At 41.4% G+C, this 20,723-nt stretch overlaps 1 protein-coding gene across 2 annotated transcripts in view; it reads left to right on the top strand.

Annotated features, from left to right (window-relative positions):
- The window catches only part of PLPPR1 (phospholipid phosphatase related 1), a 121,129-nt gene that overhangs the window by 51,710 nt on the left and 48,696 nt on the right, over positions 1-20,723 (top strand). For both annotated transcript variants that reach the window (XM_056514764.1, XM_056514765.1), the window contains exon 2: positions 4,553-4,659. In XM_056514764.1, coding sequence (XP_056370739.1) covers positions 4,597-4,659 — 63 coding nt within the window. In that variant the 5' untranslated portion in view covers positions 4,553-4,596. The remainder of the gene's footprint in view (positions 1-4,552; positions 4,660-20,723) is intronic.

The following is a 20,723-nucleotide window of genomic DNA, read 5'->3' on the forward strand; positions in this document are numbered from 1 at the left end:
GAATGTGAGGCTGTCACATCTCAGGGCATGCTTGATCAGCCCTTGTTTTGTAAGGTTGCAGTGTGTGTTCTGCTGGTTCCAGCAGCAAGCAGTCAGGAAAACTGTATTCCTAAAATGTGCAGTGGGGACTGTGTGGTTCATGTGCAGGAATTAGCAAGCACATTTGAAGTGCAGAGATTGTGTTGTCAAGTGGACAGAACACTTGACAGGAGTCTTAGAATAATGTATCTTTCTTCAGCCTATGCATTGAGTCATTGTGTGATGTTTGGCAAATTGCTTCAGCTGTTTCCCCCAACAGGAAATAGAGAACCCTGTTTTACAGTGAGATCTGGAAGAGATAGTATAATATATAGAGATTATACAGTTCTTTACCAAAGCTTGGATAATCATTGTTAGCAGCGGCAATAATTTTAATTAGTTTCCTTAATTGAATGGGGGTTTGACGTATGCAATTTTTGTTTCAGTTGGGCAAACTGATAGTTGGTGGAATGGTGCAGAGATTTTGGTGATTTTTTTTGCTTGTAAACAGAATTCTAATTTTAATGAGAGTAAAGATGTTTATAATTTGAAGCCAATTGCAACAGAGGTTTGCAAATTGCCAACAGAAGGTTTTAGTAATTTACATAAGGAAGTAATGATGTTTCCAGTATATTTTAGATTGATATGGTTATAGTTGGCATTCCTTCTAATGTAATATTTACACCTTGTTTTGGAACAGTGTTAGCTGCTGCTGAAAAGATGATGAAAATAAGAGACAGAAACCCTTTTTTTGTGTGTGTTTGCATCACATCCTGATACCAGAAGTTACCACTGGTTACCCTCCTCACCTCTGGCCAGAGAAGATTTGGGATTCTTCTGTCAGGTGGTGTCCCACATGTGCCAGTGGTTTCACTGCTGCTGTGGTTTGTGTAGCAAACCTGCATTTTAGGCTGGTGGTTTCTGAGCTACTGCAGAACAAATATTTGATTCTGATTATCTGAAGCATGGTTGAAAAATATGACGAACAGGGCGTGTTAGCATGTGTGGATTGTTGATTTGAGTATTTCCCACAGATGCCCAGGTGCCACACACAGTGGTGTGGCATTATGTGAAATACATTATCCTGTCTTCCTACCTGTGCAGGACATGGCTTAAAAAACACAGGTTTGACCACTGTCTCTGGAGGAACAGACCCCAAGTTAACTGGTTAACTGATCACGCAGAACAACAGTTAAATGTGCTGTGTCTGCTGCAGGAACTTACACTATAAAGGCTCAGCAAATGCTAGTTTGTCCTAGATACGTCCTTCTTGCTATCTGCCACACGCTCACATAAAAGGCTGTAGAACATACCTGAGTGAGGCATTTTAAAAGCAATTCTCCTGGATGGATCCCTGCGGCAAGAAAATCTCTTCAGCTTGAATTGTCTTTTTCTTTGCTGTCCTTTTCATTCAGTTTTCAATTCACTTATTTATATTCTCTGTCTCCACTTGCTCTCCCAGGAGATGCCAGACAATAAGCTCCTTTGCTGTAGATATGGGGCTTTCTGAAAATGCACAGATGAACAAGATGAGAACTAATTTTCATTAATTCACAAATGTTGCATTATGCAATTATATATATTGTTTTAAGAGTGGAAGCACCTCATAATACCAGAGCTTCAGATTATTAATATTCCCTCTACAGTAGTCCCTAATTAGTTAGAATAGGTTTGACCATTTCTGCTCTCGTCCCATGATAGCATAGCAGGCCTGAAAAGGTCACAGCTACTGGGATCTAAAAAGACTGTTAGAGGTTTGCTCACATGAGTTCCTTAGCAATTCAGTCAAGTTGATAGAAATAATAAATGGAGGAGCCTGATGCTGATATAATAGCTTTTATTTGCCACTGCTTTGGTCAGTGGCTTTGCACTCCGAAAATTCGTGCAATGTGAAAAAATCTTCATGGATTAGAGAACAAGACTTTTAGTAAAACTTCTTTTACATCTTATCATGATTCTTTGAGCAAAACCGGGTTATCTCTGGCTGCTGTGCAGGCTAAAGCATCTGGGGTTTGCTATAATCTGTGTTTTGCTGTCAGTATCCCTAGAGGACTCATTGCCAGCTGAAGAGACAAAAGATGGTGCTTCCATGAAGACTACACCTTTGCTTCCCTCTACTCTTTTGTAGTAACCTGATGAAAAGACCAGCTATGACAAGCACTGGCCAGATGAGAGTTTTCCCACAATCTAGGAATTAGCTGATCACGCAACCATTTAGTCTCTTGCTACTTTAAGCCTGACACAAATGTGTGATCACATAGGAGAGAAGCTGGCATGTAAAAAGCTGTACCATAGACAGTGCAGTTTTTTAAACCAATGGTGCACAACAGGCTTAAAGAAACAGGCATAGTGATAAACATTTGTAACATCAGGGGTCCCTTAATGTTAAATCAGGCAATTTAACCTTCAGTTAAATTGCTAGTTTCTTTGCTAGTTTGTACAGTTGCTTTGAATCATCTGTTATGAAAGGTTTTTTAAATTCTTGGATTGCCTTGCAACCCTCTGCTTTGGTTAGGAGCACACATTGGCTGGAACTGAAGGCATAGCTTGGGGTTACAGTATAGTGGTATGGAAAATCTTGGTTATTTCTAACCTTAATGGGGCAAAGGATTCATGAAGGGGCTGAGGTATTCATATCTCTTTGCTAAGCCATTTTGAAAACTGGATTTGCAAAGTTACTGACAGTGTATCTCCAGGGTACATAAAATTTTCATTGAATAATGCTGTGTGAGCTGTTCTGACTCTTTAACCTGCTATTCCACCAGGTTGTATTTTCCAAGTTACAAAGCCACATGGCAGAAGAGTCAGGGGTATTAAAAGTGCTGTTAAAAAATGAATTGCTGAGTTTTTTCCATGGTCCCAATGGGGTTGGATTACCTTGTCTTTTTTAGGCAATGGCACTAACCTCTGAGATAAACCCCATTTTACCCAATAAGTAGTAAAGTTGAAGTCTGTTTGGAAAATGAAGTGTTTTGAGAATATTTGTATTATAGAATAGGATACAGTGTGAGATCTGAGTGTCTGAGGCACATCACAGGTGGCATTCCAGACTATTTTGTTTGCCCTGAAACTGTATTTCTCAATGGTTAGCAGAATCAGTCCTTGACATAAAATATGGCCTCACTGGAGTCACGGTACTTCTGCTGTGCCTAAACCCATTGTATACATTGTGTATTTTACAACCCTGGTCAAACTGAAGAGTTGAGATGAGGAATGCATTTAGTTCATAGGTGGTGAGACAAGAGCCTGCCCCACGGTGCAGGTGGCAAGCACTGGCAGTGATCCCGCTCCTCCATCGCAACCTCGGATGAACTCACTTGTGCTGAGCATGGTGCTTCTCCCAGTAACCCTTCTGAGAGCTGGTGAGAAAGCAGTGACCTGTTTGTGAACCTCACAGGCTCCATGTGCCAAGGCCTGAATTGCCACCCAGATGCCGTGGAGGTCAAAGAGAGTCACAGGAAGATGCTGAGCAAAGCATCCTCTGCAAAGCACAGCAGCTTACACCTCCTTCCTCCTCCCTGGCCCTGACACGTGGAGGTGCTTGTCATCAGGGCAGAGTTTCTTTGTGAGTGTTGGAGGTGAGACTGGACCCATCTAAACCTGTGCTCTTGCTTGAGGTGCTCAGGTTAAAATTGATAGCAGAGGATTTTGATTCTCTCCTGCGTCTCATGTTTTGTGCAATCCTGCACCTGGCACTCTGGGCTACACACTGCTCTTCCAGCTCTGCCTTTCCTCCTACTCTGTATCTCCCTGTAAAAGGCATTTAAACCAGACCTAGATTCTTCATGTGTTGCCTCATGCATGCAGAAAAGGACACACGCTGTCAGTAAAATTTCTTTCTGTTAGTCTTCTTCTCTCTGCTTTTTCTACTTTTCGTGCGAAGAGTGTCTTAGCACAGTGTTACAAGGTTATGTTAATTAGAATAGCCAGTAGCCCAAACTAATGCTGAGTGGGTAGAGTTTGGTGTGTTGATATATGAATTTTATCAGGACAGAAAGGCTCTGCAGAAAGGCCCAGGTCTTCATTGCGTTTTTGTTGCATTTGCTTGTTGTGGGTTGTGAGTTTTTGTGCAAAACACATGCTGTCATCTTGAGCAGATTTATCTAAATAAACATGATCATGTATGTGTACAGTCAGTGTACTGTAAGCATGTCTCTAAAATTGCAAGTTTACAAGTCAGTTACAAAAATCTCCTGGTTTAAAACACACCATGGGCAGTTCAGTGGGCTGAAAATGTGATTTTACAATTCTGAGGAATAATCTTTTGCTTGGGAGTAGGTTGTATTTAAGGAAAATTATTGTATTGCTTATCCCCTTTGATCTGTATATGATGTGTCTTGTAACCTATGTCTGTCTCTTCTTTTGTTTTGCAAAGGGAGAGCTTTTTCAGGGTATTTTGTACACAGTTAGACCTTGATGTCCATTGTAGTCTGTGTCCTTGGTCTGTTAGGTCAGTGCTCTGTGTTATGAACCTCATTTTGGAGTTTGTAAAAACGTGAAATATACTGAAATACCTCTGTCTTTTCTTTTTCAGGATATAAAGTTTGAACAGTGCCTCTCCAACAAGTGTGATGAGAAATGGCTTTAGGAAACAATACCCAGAGAAGTTATTCCATCATCCCTTGCTTCATCTTTGTTGAGGTGAGTGCAGCATTCAGCTGCCAAGTCTGCATAGAAGGCAGCCCTTCCCTGGAGGAATTAAGTAATCAGTTAGCCATTTTATTTGTAGCAAAGGACTCTGTCTTAGTTGATCACATAGATGTCCATCTTCATACTCAGTGCCATCAGATCCCACTGAAAAAAAAGTCGTGCATGAGTTATCCAGATCGCAGGTACAAGCATACAAGGATGAGTAGAGACACTGTGCATCCAAGGCTTCTCTGGTTTTCTGGCTAGTCCTGTGGTACTTGGCAGAGAATGGGCAGTAGCTGCAGGTGTAGGTGAGCAGCAGGGGATTGCTCATCTTCCCAATCTTTCCTCAGACCTCTCTCCATCCTGGTGCTGCACAGGGGCTAAAACTCATTCAAGGAAATTTCTGATCTCACAGTCTAATAGTCTGATGGTGGTGGGCTTGGGAAGCAACACTCATCTCTGATTTCAGTTCAGGTGGAACACAAAATGTAGATGAGGCATGCCTGACCTTTAAGTGTGGTGAAGAAGATTAGCTAGGACAAGGGCTGAGAATTGTCTAGCAGTACATCTACAGTTAATGCTCCATGTCTTTGTTAAAGGCAGTTTTTGTGGCGGGCTTTTAAATTATTATTTAATTATTTTATGTTTTTTTGTGCATACAGGTTTGTTTGTGGTTCTTCTTTAACTTAGCCTAACACTGATAGACTGGCCAACATTGATTATTCAAATCCATGATTGTTCAGCTGGTACTTATAAGGCTGGGACAGTTTTCCTGGCAAGGGAGGCAACTCTGTTTCCGGGGGGGATGAAAGCTTCCATCAGTTTTAGAGGGTAAAAAGGAGATAACTGCCTGTAAATAACCAACTTCAGAGCCACCTGTCTGATGTAGCTTGGATGGAATGCTTGCTCTTTGGCCCGAGTTCTGAGGCAACTTGAGCTCTTCCACAAGATAAGAGCCAGGAACTGTCAAAGGATTGTTATTCTGATGGAGACAATGGGTCACTGCTTTATTCTAACAGCTAGAGAAAGAAAGGGTAAAAATGAGTGAAAAGCAGAAATGAGGTCAGAAAAACATGAAATAAAAAACAAGTAGGGATGAGATGTCTCAAATTTATTGCTTAAACAAGCAGCTCTGAAGACTTTTAGTCCTCTAAAGAAATGAATGATGGACCTGGTTGGCAACTTATGACAGTGACATAAATTGTTCCTTCTGTAGACAAGACTGATAAATGTAAATTCCTTGTCCTTTCACATAATTGATTTGCTGATTAAAACACAACATTGAATTAAAAATCAGTCAAAAACAGGGAGGTAGTGTCTGAAAAGATGTTCTCTCTGTTACGTTTGATAAAAACGTTCTTCCTTCCCCTCTTTGTCCACAGCATAGATTTTTAATGTATTCCTACTGGGGACTACAAATTCATAGACTTGTGTCAAGCATTGTAGCATTAAACAACAGGAAATCTAATGTCCTGCTGGGAGTGCAGAGATGATTGATAGTAGCCATTCCATCTGAAAAGTCCCTGTAATCCTAAGGCACACTGGAGGTGTTGTTCTATCCTCACTGCTGTGCTTCTGAGACTAAAGTAAGTGGGTTGTTTTTTTCAGACAAGCTGCCCCAGACACCAAGTCTTGTGCTGGATAACCTGGGTTAGGACAGACCCTATTTTTGTTGCTTTGAAGCAACCATGAGAATTGATTAGCAGTGTGACAATTTGCTGCTGCTGTGAAAAGCAGGACAGCTAAAAATAATGTTGCCTGCTTTCCTGACAATGTTTTTTTGTGGGAAAACAGTGCAGCAGCAGCCATGCTAGCAATCATGATAAGAAGAGAGATAGTCAGTAAAAATTATCATAGGCTTGTTTCCCAGAGTGTGCTGCCTCTCTCACTGGAATCTTACCCTCTGATTAAAAGTTTTGAGATACTTGCACTTAAGAAAATAATGCTGAGCCTTAATTGTGGTGTCATTTGCCCTGACAGTAGGTATTTGCTAACTGCCTACTCTGCAGTGTGCCTTCATGAAATTGTGGTGGCAGAGGTAGAAATGATGTGTCACCAGGAGTTTGGACACTTTAAATACCATCATGCTTCAGTCTATACAAATATGACACAGTTTTAGCCCCTACTCTAATTTCCATTTTTTTCCCTATTTAATTTTTTTTCTGACTGAACTAACTTGTAGCAGTTAGTTATTATGGAACCTGACCTGAAGATGAATGGCTCATTATAAAAACTTTAACCCTGTGCCTGACTCTATAAATTCCTTTTTATGTTCAAAATAAAAAAGTTTTAATAGTAAAGGGATAACATATGATGTCTAATCTAAAATGACATAAATGTTTAATCAACATTTTCATTCCCTAATTGGAAATACAATGTCACATTATGAGTGGATTTAAAGACTAAGTAGGGAATCATTAAACTAATTTTGATCCACTTATTAAATCTGAGTCCCTCTCCCAGATAATGCAGGCAGCTTTCTGGATGACTCTTTATTCTATTATAAGAGGTGTCACTGCAGTCTGGCATTCGTCACCAAGTGTCTGTGAAGATTTGGTGCAGTACATTTTGTTAAACACGTAAATAATTGACTAGGATGCGCAGGAGACTAAGATTCTCCTTTTCCCTGCCCTCCTTTGTAGACAGCATCCTGGAAGGAGCCTTCAGGAGGCTCTCCCAACCTTGGGTTGCATTAGACAGATGTTAAATAGTGGAAAGATGCCCTACTTCAGAGCTTCCAGAGCCCTTTGGAGTCAGTGATGGACCCAGAGCATGCAGCAGAGGCTGCATTTGAGATGCCCTGGATCTATCCCAACCAATGCCAGTAGTGCAAGCAGCCTGTGTGAGGATTTGTTGATGGCCAGAACTATCACTGAAGAGGTCGCAGGGTGGCAGCCAAGCATGAGAGAAAGCAGGAGAAGCAGCATCTGGCATGACAGGAGGAAAAGTCTTGTGTTCTTCCTTTTTCCCTTATGGTGGCCTTTGTTTGCCAAAGCTCTTTGTGGGGCATCTCCTCCCTCCTTCACCTGCTGGGACAGAGCACTGTCAAAAACATCTGTAACAACATTTCAGCATAGCTGTGCCATTATTTTGCTATCCCACTTGGCAAGGTTTGATCCAGGGAATGTTGTGTTACATCCTTCTGTGAGAAACCGCGCTCGCTTTTAAAAATTTCAAAGGTTTATTATAAACCTGAACAAAATACAACAAAAGACTGAATAAGGAAAAATTGTTGGTGCTGGGAGCACAGGACTAAACTGCCACGTGCTTATGTACAAAATGGATGCTCTGCTTTTTATACCCTTGGCCCCTCTTAAAGTCTTGTCAGTAAACTCCTTCTTTGCTGTGTATTGATGGAGGCTTCTTCTTTGCAACTTGATTGGAGCTGAGGTGTTGTCATGGCCTAGTAACAAGCCTTCCCTCCTCCCAAAGTGCCCTATGCAAGGGGCACAGCTTAATCACAATGGGGAGCAGCAGGAATATAGGGAGAACAGAGGATCTAAATAATAAATCACAATAGCGTAACTGTACATCAAAAAAATTTTCCTTAACATACATATAATATTAATCTCTTAATTGTGAGAGGCAATTTACTCAGCTGTAACACTTCCATGTGCTGGTTGAAGGTGGTGAAAGGTAAAGTCACAACAGGCAGACGTGTTTTATGCATGAATGCACAGCCAGTTTTTGCAGTGAGGAATAAATTGTCAGAACAACTAAGCTCCCTGAGGTCTGGACAGCACCAGGGATAGAAGTGGGAGAAGTGCAATGCCTGGCAAATCCCAGTCCTCTTCCTGTGGGACTGGTGAACTACCCTGAGGTCTTCATCCAGTACTGTTTTCCATGCTCTGTGCTCTTGCCTTCTCTTTGTTCATCTCATTTTGGCAGTCAGCTTTCTAGGACAACACTCAGGCTAGGGGGTGTGGGAGAGAGTTCAGTGTGTCTTTGAATTTGGTAGGTCAAAAGTGTTGTCCTTGCTTTTGCAGCTTATTTGACGCTTATCTTTAGTGACAGGACGTGCAAGGCAATATGGTAATTGCATTTAGCAAATAGATTTGGAAGGAAGGTCTCATACTGTGAGTAAACAGCGTCCTCACAACTACACATGACTTCAGGGGGAAGGCATGAGGGCAACTTCAGAGCCATTGTGTCTGTTTAAATCGTGGATTTTGAAGAAGCAATATCTTTCTCTTCCTGCAAAGAAAACCCTCTTCTCAACAAGAGTTAGGGCTGTAATGGCTCTCTAGGCAACAAAAGGAGAAATTTGGACAGGAATTCCTGCTGATGAGGCATTTTCTACTTCCTTTTTCCACCTCCTCACACTGCAAGTCCTGGCCTGAGGACTTGAGCTGTTTCAGGGAATTATCTAAGGATTTATTTTCAATTGCAGTTACTCCTGGAGGAGTTGGGCACATCTGAGGTGTGTCTTTGCACATGAAAACACTAAAATTTTCTGGAACCAAATTTAATTGAATTGTCTTAAATTGATCAAAGAGTTATGAATACCAAAAGGCTTTGATACATGACTGATGCATATTCTTCATTGTGCTTCATTGTGGATTATTGTAATCCTGACTTTGACAAGGTAATAGGGGCAGAGTCAAATATGTAACACCATTAAAACTTAAAACATTGGACATCTTTAAATTCTATAATCTGAAGATCACACTTTTTCACACTAAATCCATTCTTCTGCCCTCCGGAAAGCTTTTGCCGGCAGAGTGGAAATTGTTTCTTCTTGACAACCCGATATATAGGACATTCCAAAGGGCTGAGAATTTTACACAGAAAGTATCTTCTCCCCTTCCCCCCAGATGAATAAAATAAAAAAAATCTGAAAAATATAAAGTCCTAATCTTACATTTGTTTTGGTACAAACTTGGATTTGAACTGTAGGTATGCTGTAGCCTCACCAGATTTCTGCTTCTACAGTGGGGTACATTTTCCTTTACTTTTTGCTTTTTTATGTTTGGACAGATTGAATCATCTTCAAATACCAGTTCAAATGTAATTTTTTAAAAAAAGTTTCAATTTACAGAAGCACTGAAGGAAAGCATTCTTTTTCCTTGCCCACATACATTTTCCTGTCAGTATTTCGTGTAGTCAAGCCAACAGCTGAACTACGGAGTAGCAGGAGAATTTCTGCAATACTGAAATCATTTGTGTGAGACAAGTGCATCTTGAACTTCTTTTTATCATCAGCATCACAGCAGGACTTGGGGAGCTGTGAAAAAAATCAGTAAATTTAGAACATTCATTACATATGTGGCACTTGTTTTATTATAATTTCTTGGTTAAGTGTTCTGAAAATTTTGTAAATTTGGGTGTGCTGGCTGGTGCCCTCTAATTTTTAGCAGCATTTGAGGAGTGCGAAATGACTCCTTACGTCTGCTGCAGTCCTCAAAGTTACATTTCTAAGAGACATTGAATGTATTCGAAGTGACTTTTTATTTGTTTGTTTTAAAAAAAGAGTCACTTGTCTCAAAAGCTTGTTGCTTGCGTTAGAGCTTTAGTGATATTGTTAAAATTGCATAAATGACACAGAGACATAAGATTGAGACATAAATTTTGGATATTCAAAATGCAGTGTTAATGTCAAGATAATATCCTAGAGAGTGCAAGATAAATCCCATCATATTTAAGATAACCTTTAACTGGAAGAGCATCCCAAGGTGAACTAACTTCCAAACACTGCAGCCTTCAGTGACTCTGCTCCTTCCTTCTCCATCCATGCCATGCTTAAATGTGCTGTGCTGCTCCACTGGGATGCTGTGAGCACAGAATCACGGGGTTGGAAGAGACCTCCAAGATCATCGAGTCCAAGCTGTGCCCTAACACCTCAACTAAACCATGGCACCGAGTGCCACATCCAGTCTGTTTTTTAAACATACCCAGGGTTGGTGACTCCACCACCTCCCCAGGCAGACTGTTCCAATACTTGATCGCTCTTTCCATAAAAAACTTTTTCCTGATACCCATTCTATATCTCCCCTGGCGCAGCTTGAGACTGTGTCCTCTGGTTCTGTCAGTTGCTGCCTGGTGAAAGAGACCAGCCCCACCTGACCACAGCCACCTTTCAGGAAGTTGTAGAGAGGGATAAGGTCACCCTGAGTCTCCTTCTCTCCAGGCTGAGCACCCCCAGCTCCCCCAGCTGTTCCTCACAGGGTTTGTGTTCCAGGCCCTCACCTCGTTGCCTCCTCTGGACGCGCTCAAGCGTCTCAACGTCCTCCCTGAACTGAGGGGACAGAACTGGGCACAGCACTCCAGGTGTGGCCCCACCAGTGCTGAGTGAGGGGAAGAATGAGCTCCCTGCTGCTGCTGGCCACACCATTCCTGATCCAGGCCAGGGGCCATTGGCCTTGGTGGCCACCAGGGCACACTGCTGGCTCCTGTCCAGCTGCTGTCCACCAGTGCCCCCAGGTGCCTTTGTGCCTGGGCACTGTCCAGCCACAGCATCCCCAGAGTGCCCCAGAGCTGTGTCATGTGCTGGTGTTGTGTAAACTGCCTGTCATTGCATCCCCACTGAGCCTGTGAGAACTGGTGCTGGCAGATGCTGTGCAAATCCAGAGGGGCTCCTCTTGTAGCAGGGTGATGTTTCTGCATAATCCCTGTGCTTCAGTCACTTCTGTTCTTGGGATTCATTGTTTCTGGTTTCATTCACTCAGTATATGTGTCTGTTTCTTGTTGCTCTTTCTAAAAATCTTATATATTTCTCATTTGCCAGTTATTCCTCAGAATTTGCTTTCTTTATCCTCTACATACCTCCCTTGTTCCAGGTGACTGGATAATTCCATGTTATAAGATTGGCTTAATCTCAGTGAATAAGTATCTCTTGCACATCAGATTCATTTTGTTGAATTGCTAAGCAGCTTTCATATTGCCTGACTATAGAAGAATCCTTCTAAGTGTCTCACAAACTGGGCAGAGAGTACAGAAAACACTTGGCCAAAATAGGCACTGTGAAGCAAATCTGATTATTGTTTGATTCTCCTTAGCTTCATGAGGACCTCTTAACATTAAGGGGTTGCCATGAGAGATTTGGTGTTTTCTGAACTTTCCTTTAAAATCTGTGTGAAAGAAGGCTTGTATTCCTGCTTGCAGACATCTGAAGCTTTTTTTTTATCCTTCCCTTTATCCTGAAAACTTCCAGTTGCAAGTAATCCATTCAACAACTTGAATAACATCTTATAATTTCCACCAATGAATCTGGTAGACTTTTCTAGGAAGGGTTTAAAGGTACCAAAAGTTCTTTGTCTTTATGAGTAATAAAAAAGATGGATTTGCTAGTAGAAAAAAATGCTGTGAACAAATTGCTTTACCTGTTTACATTGTGCATTGAAGCTAGTCAACACTTTTGAGAGTTATTATAATTTATAATATGTTGCTCTGCTTAATCAGGTTTCTAAGAGAGGGAATTGTACAGCTTTTTTAAAATACTAAGCAGTTAGGAAGATTGATTTGCTCTGGTTCTGAAGTACAAATGCATTTTTCCCATTTGTTAGTAAAAAGAAAAACAACATAGCTTTAGTAGATTTTTGCTAGAAAAACTACTAATCAGAAAGTTTTGTAAATATTTCAGGAAAGGGGTTATGAACCAGGCTCTGTTCTTGCAGGTGTTCTGTGTGTGTAGAAGTCTGCAGGTCATATATGAAGCCTTCTAAGTTGTGAGGCATTTCCAGTAATGACTGAGCCTCTTTAACTAGGCTTAAAATAGACAGCAATGTGAAAATGAACAGGGCACAATATGTAACAATATGCCCACTTTTCTCCCTTCTTCCTTTTCAGAGGTGTACTTAGATTTTGGTTTCATGAATATTGCTGTGAAGCCCTTAATGTGTTAACTTTTGTTGTTTGCCCATTTCAAAACCTTAAGGGATTTTCATGTTTTCTTTCACAAGCACACATTGAGTTATTTATTTGCTCTGATACGTGAAAATTTGGAGATCAAGAAAGGTGCAGTGCTTTATCAAATTATTGATTGCTCCTGTGATAAAGTTGTACCATTTCCTTTAGTCTGCATTTGTGAATAAAATTTTTTTGTTGTTTTTGTCTATAGGAATATCCCTGCACTTACTTAATTTGCATAAGTTACATGAAGTTCTAAGAAGAGTGGAAAGGAATCAATAGAGACTCACAAATGCTGTTTAAGTAACCCTAAGTACAACAGTCAAACCCTTCCAGACCTAATCAGTAGGAAAGACATTAAAAATGCAGCAGCAAAAGAAGATGCTTAAAGCATATTTTGAAATATCAAACCCATCCCAGCTTTTTTGAGAGTGGCTTTGACATCAGGAGAATTTTTAGAACTGGAATAGGTCTTTTGAAGCACCATGCCCCGTTTCATCAGGAGTCGATTTCTCCAGACACTGAAAAGGAGGGGTTTATTTTAGCAGTTTCAAGTTAACATCAGCCTTGTGGCAAAGAGGTTTGTTTCAGTGATACAGCTTTGAAAGAATATTGGCATTTTCTGCTCTTTAGAAATTCCATCTGATTTTTAATATGAGGTTTACGAATTGGTCTGCCAAGCCTTATGCATCCTATAAAAACCTAAGGTACTGCATCAACTCCAAGCTTCTGGCAACACTTAGGTGCCTTTGTGTGGGTAGCAGATAGTTTCTAAACTGTGAGATCTTCTCCCTCTAAAGCACAAATGGATAATCCAGTTGCCAATTTCATGTTACCTGAATACCATGAAATAAATAAATATATTACAAATACAGTAGAATGTGGCAGCAACAGCAACAAAAAATCTTTCTGGAGAAATTATACTTTATGTTTCTGTATTTCCAACGTGCTTGGCCAGTGCACCTCAGGCTTTATGATCTACTTTGTAATTCCTGGGGTGTTCTGAAGGGACGTCTGGTGCTTCTTGTCAGTCCATTCTTAAATCCCAGCATTTTTGTAATAAACAGTTCTTCTCTGAGATGCTTCCTTCACCACTGTATTTCACCAGGAATTTCTGTGAGGTGGTGGATATAGTGCAAGTAGTTTGCAGATCCCATTCCTAAAGTCAGAGCATATGCTTTTTACACAGGTAGGTAGTTTGCACTTTGCACTTGCCATTTTGTCACAACTGTGGCAACTGTTGTGGAGCTCTTGAAGAGACTGAATGAAAATGGATCAATACAGATGTGTGTGCAGGAAATAAGTGAGACAGCAGGAACTGAGAGTTGTTGCATCTTGTGCACATGATGCTAAGTGGGCATTCAGGTCTTAACACACGTGAAATTATTACTCATGATGGTGTGTGCTTAAAACAACAGTGACAGATTGACCCTCAGTTTTAGAGCTCATGAATCTTCATGGATTATCTTTCAGCTTGATGCCATGCCTAAAATAATATTTCTGATTCAGAAGCTTGGGCTAGGGTCAGATTTAGAATATCTGTATAAATTCACAGTGATAAATTGTGTTAGGTCTTCCTGGCACACTCCAGTCTTAAGTTAAAGTATTAGGAGTTAAGATGCATCTTTGCCTTGAAATAGTGATTCAATGGTCAAGATGTCTGATGCAAGATAGACTTCCAGAAATGGTTATTAGGTGAATGGTTGATCAGTATTTTACTGAGAACATAGGCGATTTTTAAAGAGTTGTTTCACAGTTCAAGAAACCAAATGGGTGTTCATAATGGCATGTAACTTAACTTTTGAGTGATGTGTTTACAGCACCCCCTGGGATTAACATCTATACCATTCCTCACATGGTGGAAGTCCCACAGATGGCTGTGATCTCTACCAGCAGAAATTCTGCTTGTTTACAGAGAGTCAGTGCAAAGATCCCAAAAGATAAAAACATTCTCCAAAACCTGCTGTGCAGTTCTTTCTCTTATAATTTCATTTATGACCTAAACTCAGGAGCAGATGAGTGGAAGAAACCATGTAACAGGATGAGTTCAAAATGCATTTGAATACTTTGCTAACTTTTCACAGTTCTAGGGAATTATTAACTTTTTAATTATTCTAGAGTAATTATTGATGACCCCTATGAAAAATATGCTGCAATAAGATTAAAGCAGCTTAGAAAAATGAAGCAGTTATTGCTGGAGTTGCCGTCAGTTTTCTCATGAGTTCAGTAAAGTGCATTCTGTAACTTAAAGCATAGCTACACTTGGTCTTATAATGGCCAAATTATTCCTGTGTTTCCTTCTCCTACCTGTTAAATGCTTCATGTCTAACCCCAAAATCAAGAATCTATTGTTCGTCACAGCTCCTGGAGTTCAGACTTTGCATACCCGACAGGAGCTCTAATAATAATACTAATCCTGTATCCATACTTGTTACATACTTTACTAAAGCACAGAAATTTAGTGTGTGATTACTGTGGGCAGAGGTACGACATTATTGAATTAAAAATAACACCTTTATTTAGTTTACACCATATATAACAGACTGCTTGATTTCTCAAAACTCTTTGTGAGTTTTGCATGCTTCATGGAGAGAATAAGGTTAGAGAGGCTTTAAAATAGTCTGTGTTAATTTTTCACAGTGAAACTATTAATTGAGTTTCCATTTGATTTACTTTAGTTTCAACACTGCATTTTTTATAAAATTATTGCAAAAGATCTGTAAATGTACTGCACAAATGTAGTCTAATTTTTTATTAGAGCCCTGACCAATGTAAGATTCCAGTTATAATGGAGTGAAGTAACTTTTCAAATAGACTGGATAGCAGATTGTAGTTTTATGAGTTTTATAGTTGTGGTAATGTTTGACTTGCAGGGATCAGGGATCTTTATGATCTTATTTAAACCAGTTAAAGCAAAAATCAGTTCAGCTCTGTTACAGTGATGGGAACATACTGAAACTCTCAAACTGATCAAACTGGGGGAATAGAGGTGGTTTATACAGTGCTGTTATCGTGTGAATAAATACCAGCATTGATTTAACATGTTGAGTTTCAGACTTTTTCATTCTTATTGAAAACATCTTTCTATAGAAAGGAGTAAAGCAGTTTGGGACTTGGAAAAAACTCAAACTGGATGTGTTTGGACAAGAAAGGCAGCCAGGGTCGACCAAGTGAATAATAAACCCAAGTCTTTTCTCCTTTGAGTTAAAAGGAAGGTCATTGACTCATAGAATGATTTAGGTGGGAAAGGTTTTCTGTGGGTCTCCAGGCATGATGCAGCTCAGAAAAGCAGCAGCTGCGTGAAGTTCCTTTGGGCCTTGTCCAGATGAGCTTTCAGATTGTCTTGCAGGCAACCTGGTTATTTCTTGAGTATGCTCACAGGAAAACACTTGTCCTGATATTCCTTCTAATAAAGTGATGCAACGTGGTGTGAAAAAAAAGGAATCTAGGCCCAATGACAGAAAAAGGAGAAGGGAGGATGCAACAAAAGAGAGAATGGGTAGCAGAAAGCAATAAAGAAATTAATCACATAAAAAGTCTTTATTTTGACTTTTAGAGCTGTGTGCAGTTGGAGTCCCGTTTTGCCTGCCCAGTCTTTTTTTCTTGCAGGAACTTCACCTGGGTATTGGCATGCCCAGTATGAAAATGCATGTTGATTACCAGTAGTCAGCATGTAGATTTCCTTGCCTACATTCAATATTTTAGAAACCAATATGTTGGAGAAAGATTCCTGTTTAAGCCTTGTCACCTCACCCTGTTCTGTGAACCACTGAGCTGTATTCCTGTGCTGCCTTTTCATAATACCAGTGTCCTGAAGTGATTTCTACTGCACTCTTTTCCATGCTATCCACTATTCAGCTTCCTATAAAAGCCATATGTGCACCTTTGTGACTTCTGCTGCTGGGCCTTGTTTTAGTAAGACTTGGTTTAGTAAGAAGGAGGTTAAACTGCCCTTAGTGTATGTGGAGACTTGTTAAATGAGCATCTAGAGGAACATTAGTAATGTTAAATCCAGGTTCAGACATGGCTACTCTTGAATTATATCCAAACCTGGTCATGACAAATAGCCACAGCAAATATCTTTGGATATTTTTCTTTATTTTGACAGGGCTAACCATTGAAAAGAGAATGGTATCTTTAAGTGAAAGGGGAAAAAGTGAGCACCAGAACCTGGTGGGATTTTATGAAAGTTTTCAAACCCCAAGTTTTCTCTTCTTCTTTACCTGGCATTGAAAACTACATAGCAAGATAATTACAAAGTCTGAAAAATGAAGGAGTCATTATTAATTTTTTAATATGACTGCCTGCCAGTGATAAAGAATTGTACTAAAGGATTGGCTGAGGCACAACATGACTTGCATGAAGCAGAGGAGATTCAAAGTGGTAATTGTTTTTTTTAAAAGCTTCCTGTTCAGCTGGGAAAATGTTGAAGGCAAATAAAATGGATTTCATAATGCATTATACGTATTAATAAGACTGTGAAGTAAAATGTCTTTGGCTGTTTTCTGTTTAATTTAAAACAGTTATCTCTATTTTTATTTTTATGATTGGTCTAAGAGTCCTACAATCTTGGTATCAACAGATAGGTTTTTTTGGCAGTAAGCGCTGGATTTGGCACGGCAAAAGGAAGGGTAAGACCAACCTTTGTTCTCTACTGGATAGATACAGGAGGGAACATAGTCACTGCAGATGAGGAGAAGGCAGAAGTGCTCAGTGCCTTCTTTGCCTCAGTGTTTAGTGGCAAGATGGCTTGTCCTCAGGACAGCTGTCCTCCTGGGATGGTAGATGGGGTCAGGGAGCAGAATGGTCCCCCTGTTATCCAGGAGGAGGCAGTCAGAGAACTGCTGAGTGCCTTGGATGTTCATAAATCCATGGGGCTAGATGGGATCCATCCCAGGCTGATGAGGGAGCTGGCAGATGAGCTTGTGAAGCTGCTCTCCATCATTTACCAGCAGTCCTGGGTCAGTGGTGAGGTTCCAGATGACTGGGAGCTGGCCAGTGTGACACTCATTCATAAAAAGTGTGGGAAGGAGGATCCTGGTAATTTTAGGCCAGTTAGTCTGACCTCAGTACCAGGTGAGGTTATGGAGCAGTTCATACTGAGTGCTACCACACAGCACTTACAGGATGGCCAGGGGATCACACCCAGCCAGCACTGGTTTAGGAGGGGTAGGTTGTGTTTGACCAGCCTGATCTCTTTTTATAACCAGGTGACTGCCTGATGGATGCAGGAAAGGCTGTGGGTGTTGTGTACCTGGACTTCAGCAAGGCCTTGGACACTGTCTCCCACAGCATTCCCTGGAAAAGTGGCAGCCTGGCTTGGGCAGGAGCACTCTGTGCTGGGTTAGGAGCTGCCTGGATGGCCAGTCCCAGGGAGTGGTGAAAGCTGCTGCATCCAGCTGGTGACCAGTCACCAGTGGTGTCCCCCAGGGGTCTGTGCTGGGGCCTGTTCTGTTCAGTACTTTTATTTATGACATGGATGAGAGCATGGAGTCTTCCATTAGTAAATTTGCAGATGACACCAAGCTGGGAGAATGTGTTGATCTGTTGGAAGGTAGGAGGGCTCTGCAGAGAGACCTGGGATGGTTGGTGGATGGGCAGAGTCCAGTGGGATGAGGTTTAACAAGTCCAAGTGCTGAGTCCTGCATTTTGGCCACAATAACTCCCTGCACTGTTACAGGCTGGGATGCTGTGGCTGGACAGTGCCCAGGCACAAAGGGACCTGGGGGCACTGGTGGACAGCAGCTGGACAGGAGCCAGCAGTGTGCCCTGGTGGCCACCAAGGCCAATGGCCCCTGGCCTGGATCAGGAATGGTGTGGCCAGCAGCAGCAGGGAGCTCATTCTTCCCCTCACTCAGCACTGGTGGGGCCACACCTGGAGTGCTGTGCCCAGTTCTGTCCCCTCAGTTCAGGGAGGACGTTGAGACGCTTGAGCGCGTCCAGAGGAGGCAACGAGGTGAGGGCCTGGAACACAAACCCTGTGAGGAACAGCTGGGGGAGCTGGGGGTGCTCAGCCTGGAGAGAAGGAGACTCAGGGTGACCTTATCCCTCCCTACAATTTTCTGAAAGGTGGCTGTGGTCAGGTGGGGCTGGTCTCTTTCACCAGGCAGCAACTGACAGAACCAGAGGACACAGTCTCAAGCTGCACCAGGGGAGATACAGGTTGGATATCAGGAAAAATTTTTTTACAGAAAGAGTGATCGAGTACTGGAATGGTCTGCCTGGGGAGGTGGTGGAGTCACCATCCCTGGATGTGTTTAAAAAGAGACTGGATGTGGCACTTGGTGCCATGGTTTAGTTGGAGGTGTTATTGCTCAGGTTGGACTCGATGATCTTGGAGGTCTCTTCCAACCTTGTGATTTTGTGATTCTGTGATTTGTCAATGTCTAATGACTACAATGACTGCACTACTTGATTAAATAGCATGGATCTGGAAACACATGGAAGTATTACAAATTTTAAATGCTATTCTGTGAATGACTAAAATTCCAACCAGCTCCAAGCATTCAACTCAGATGGAAAGCTTTTAGACCTGGGAAAACAAGGCAATAGAACAAGCATCTAATGACATGATAAGGTCAGTGTTGTTAGATTTGGTAGATTTGATTAGGTAGATTTGATTTTCTCTCTTCTGCACATGAATTCTGTAGTGCCTTGATACTCACAGACCCAGTGGCTTTCACTGGACACAGCAGTTCATTACAAAGATATTGGAGCACAAATACAATGTGTAACTAAATACAAACACATCAAGAATTTCCATCAGGAAACACTGGAATTGAATTTTTAAAGTACAAATTTTGATATAGTATATTTACTGAAAATCCAGTAGTAGATCACACGTTGCCGAGTTAGTTCACTTAGGAAAGAACTGACTATGCTGGATTTTAAAGATTCCTTGTGGTGTATTGTGTGTGATACAAACCCCATAAATACACAACATCTGTGCCTGCAATGCATTGCCACCTTTAAGGCTTCTGCAAGATGTTGCACACTAACAAGAAAGTGAGGGAGCTGCAGTTCTGGTTTGTACAGCATGGCTTTTGCTTCTAGGAAAGGCCCCATCTGCCAGTCTGGGGACTTTGTTGCTTGATGCTAACAGGGAGAGCAAACTGGGCAGGTCAAGTTGTAGGTTCTCTGCTTTGTGTTTAAGCCACATCAGCTGCTTGGAGATACCAACCATCAGAGAAACACATGACATTTGAGAAGAAGAAAGTAGCCTGGAAACTTTGGACTGGAAAGATATCTCCCAGTGATTTTTTTTTGTTTGTTTTCCAAGATTAAATTTGGGTTCCAGCATGCTCCACTCCAGTAGGATTTAGGATAGGATGCAAAGCAGCATCAGCAAGCAGATCTCCGAAGCTCACTGCACCAGTGCTGCTGTGTTTCTGCATTTGGGCACTGTAAGGAAAAGGCAGGACAACAGGGAGCTGCTGTGTTTTTGTCTGTGCACTGAAGGGTTGTGGTACCTTCCAGACCTGCAACACAGGGGTCCTGCAGTGCTTTCCCTGGGGAATTTTCCACTTGTCTGCTGTCCTCACATGAAAATCAAAAATGCAGCAAGGCTGCTCCTGTGCCTCTGCTGACCATTTTGTCATCACCTTCTCTGCACCTCCTTCAATGACAATTACACCATGGTTTGTTTGTGTAGCACTGCCACTGGAGATCCTTCTGTCAAAAGACATTCAAAGTACTTCACAGCTCTTAAGAGAATACTGAGCTGGTTTAACAGAGACAAAAGAGCTGCATTGTGTGCAGTCCAAGCAACCTTTGCACTCAGGAGAGTGACGTCCTTCACCAACAGAACTAAGGCAGTTGTGAGCCTTGTCTTGGCAGCTAGGCTCTGAACATCTGTCATAAACAGGAGATAGGTAGAGAAGGGTATAAAACAGGACTCTGTCTTACATGGTGTTGCTACATCCTCTGCAAGAGGGAGTGTCAATCTGCTTACTAGTTACAGATTTTTTTTTCCCAGGGTTTTTTTTTTTCATAGAAAAAGCCCTTATTAATTCTGGCACCCATAATTCCAATGTCAGGGAGTTTTACAGCTTTCTTATGACATCTGTAATTTTGTTTATGTCAACCAGTAGATTCAGTAGTTGGCATAAAAAGTAAAAGTAAAAACTACTGCACCTAGCACTTGAAAAGTCTGCAGTCTTTCCCTGTTTGCCAGACACAGTCGATGGCACAGCAGTATCTCCACTCTCCTCTGAGACTTTCTTGGTCTT

This window comes from Oenanthe melanoleuca, chromosome Z, assembly GCF_029582105.1.
Source record: "Oenanthe melanoleuca isolate GR-GAL-2019-014 chromosome Z, OMel1.0, whole genome shotgun sequence".
Lineage (NCBI taxonomy): Eukaryota > Metazoa > Chordata > Aves > Passeriformes > Muscicapidae > Oenanthe > Oenanthe melanoleuca.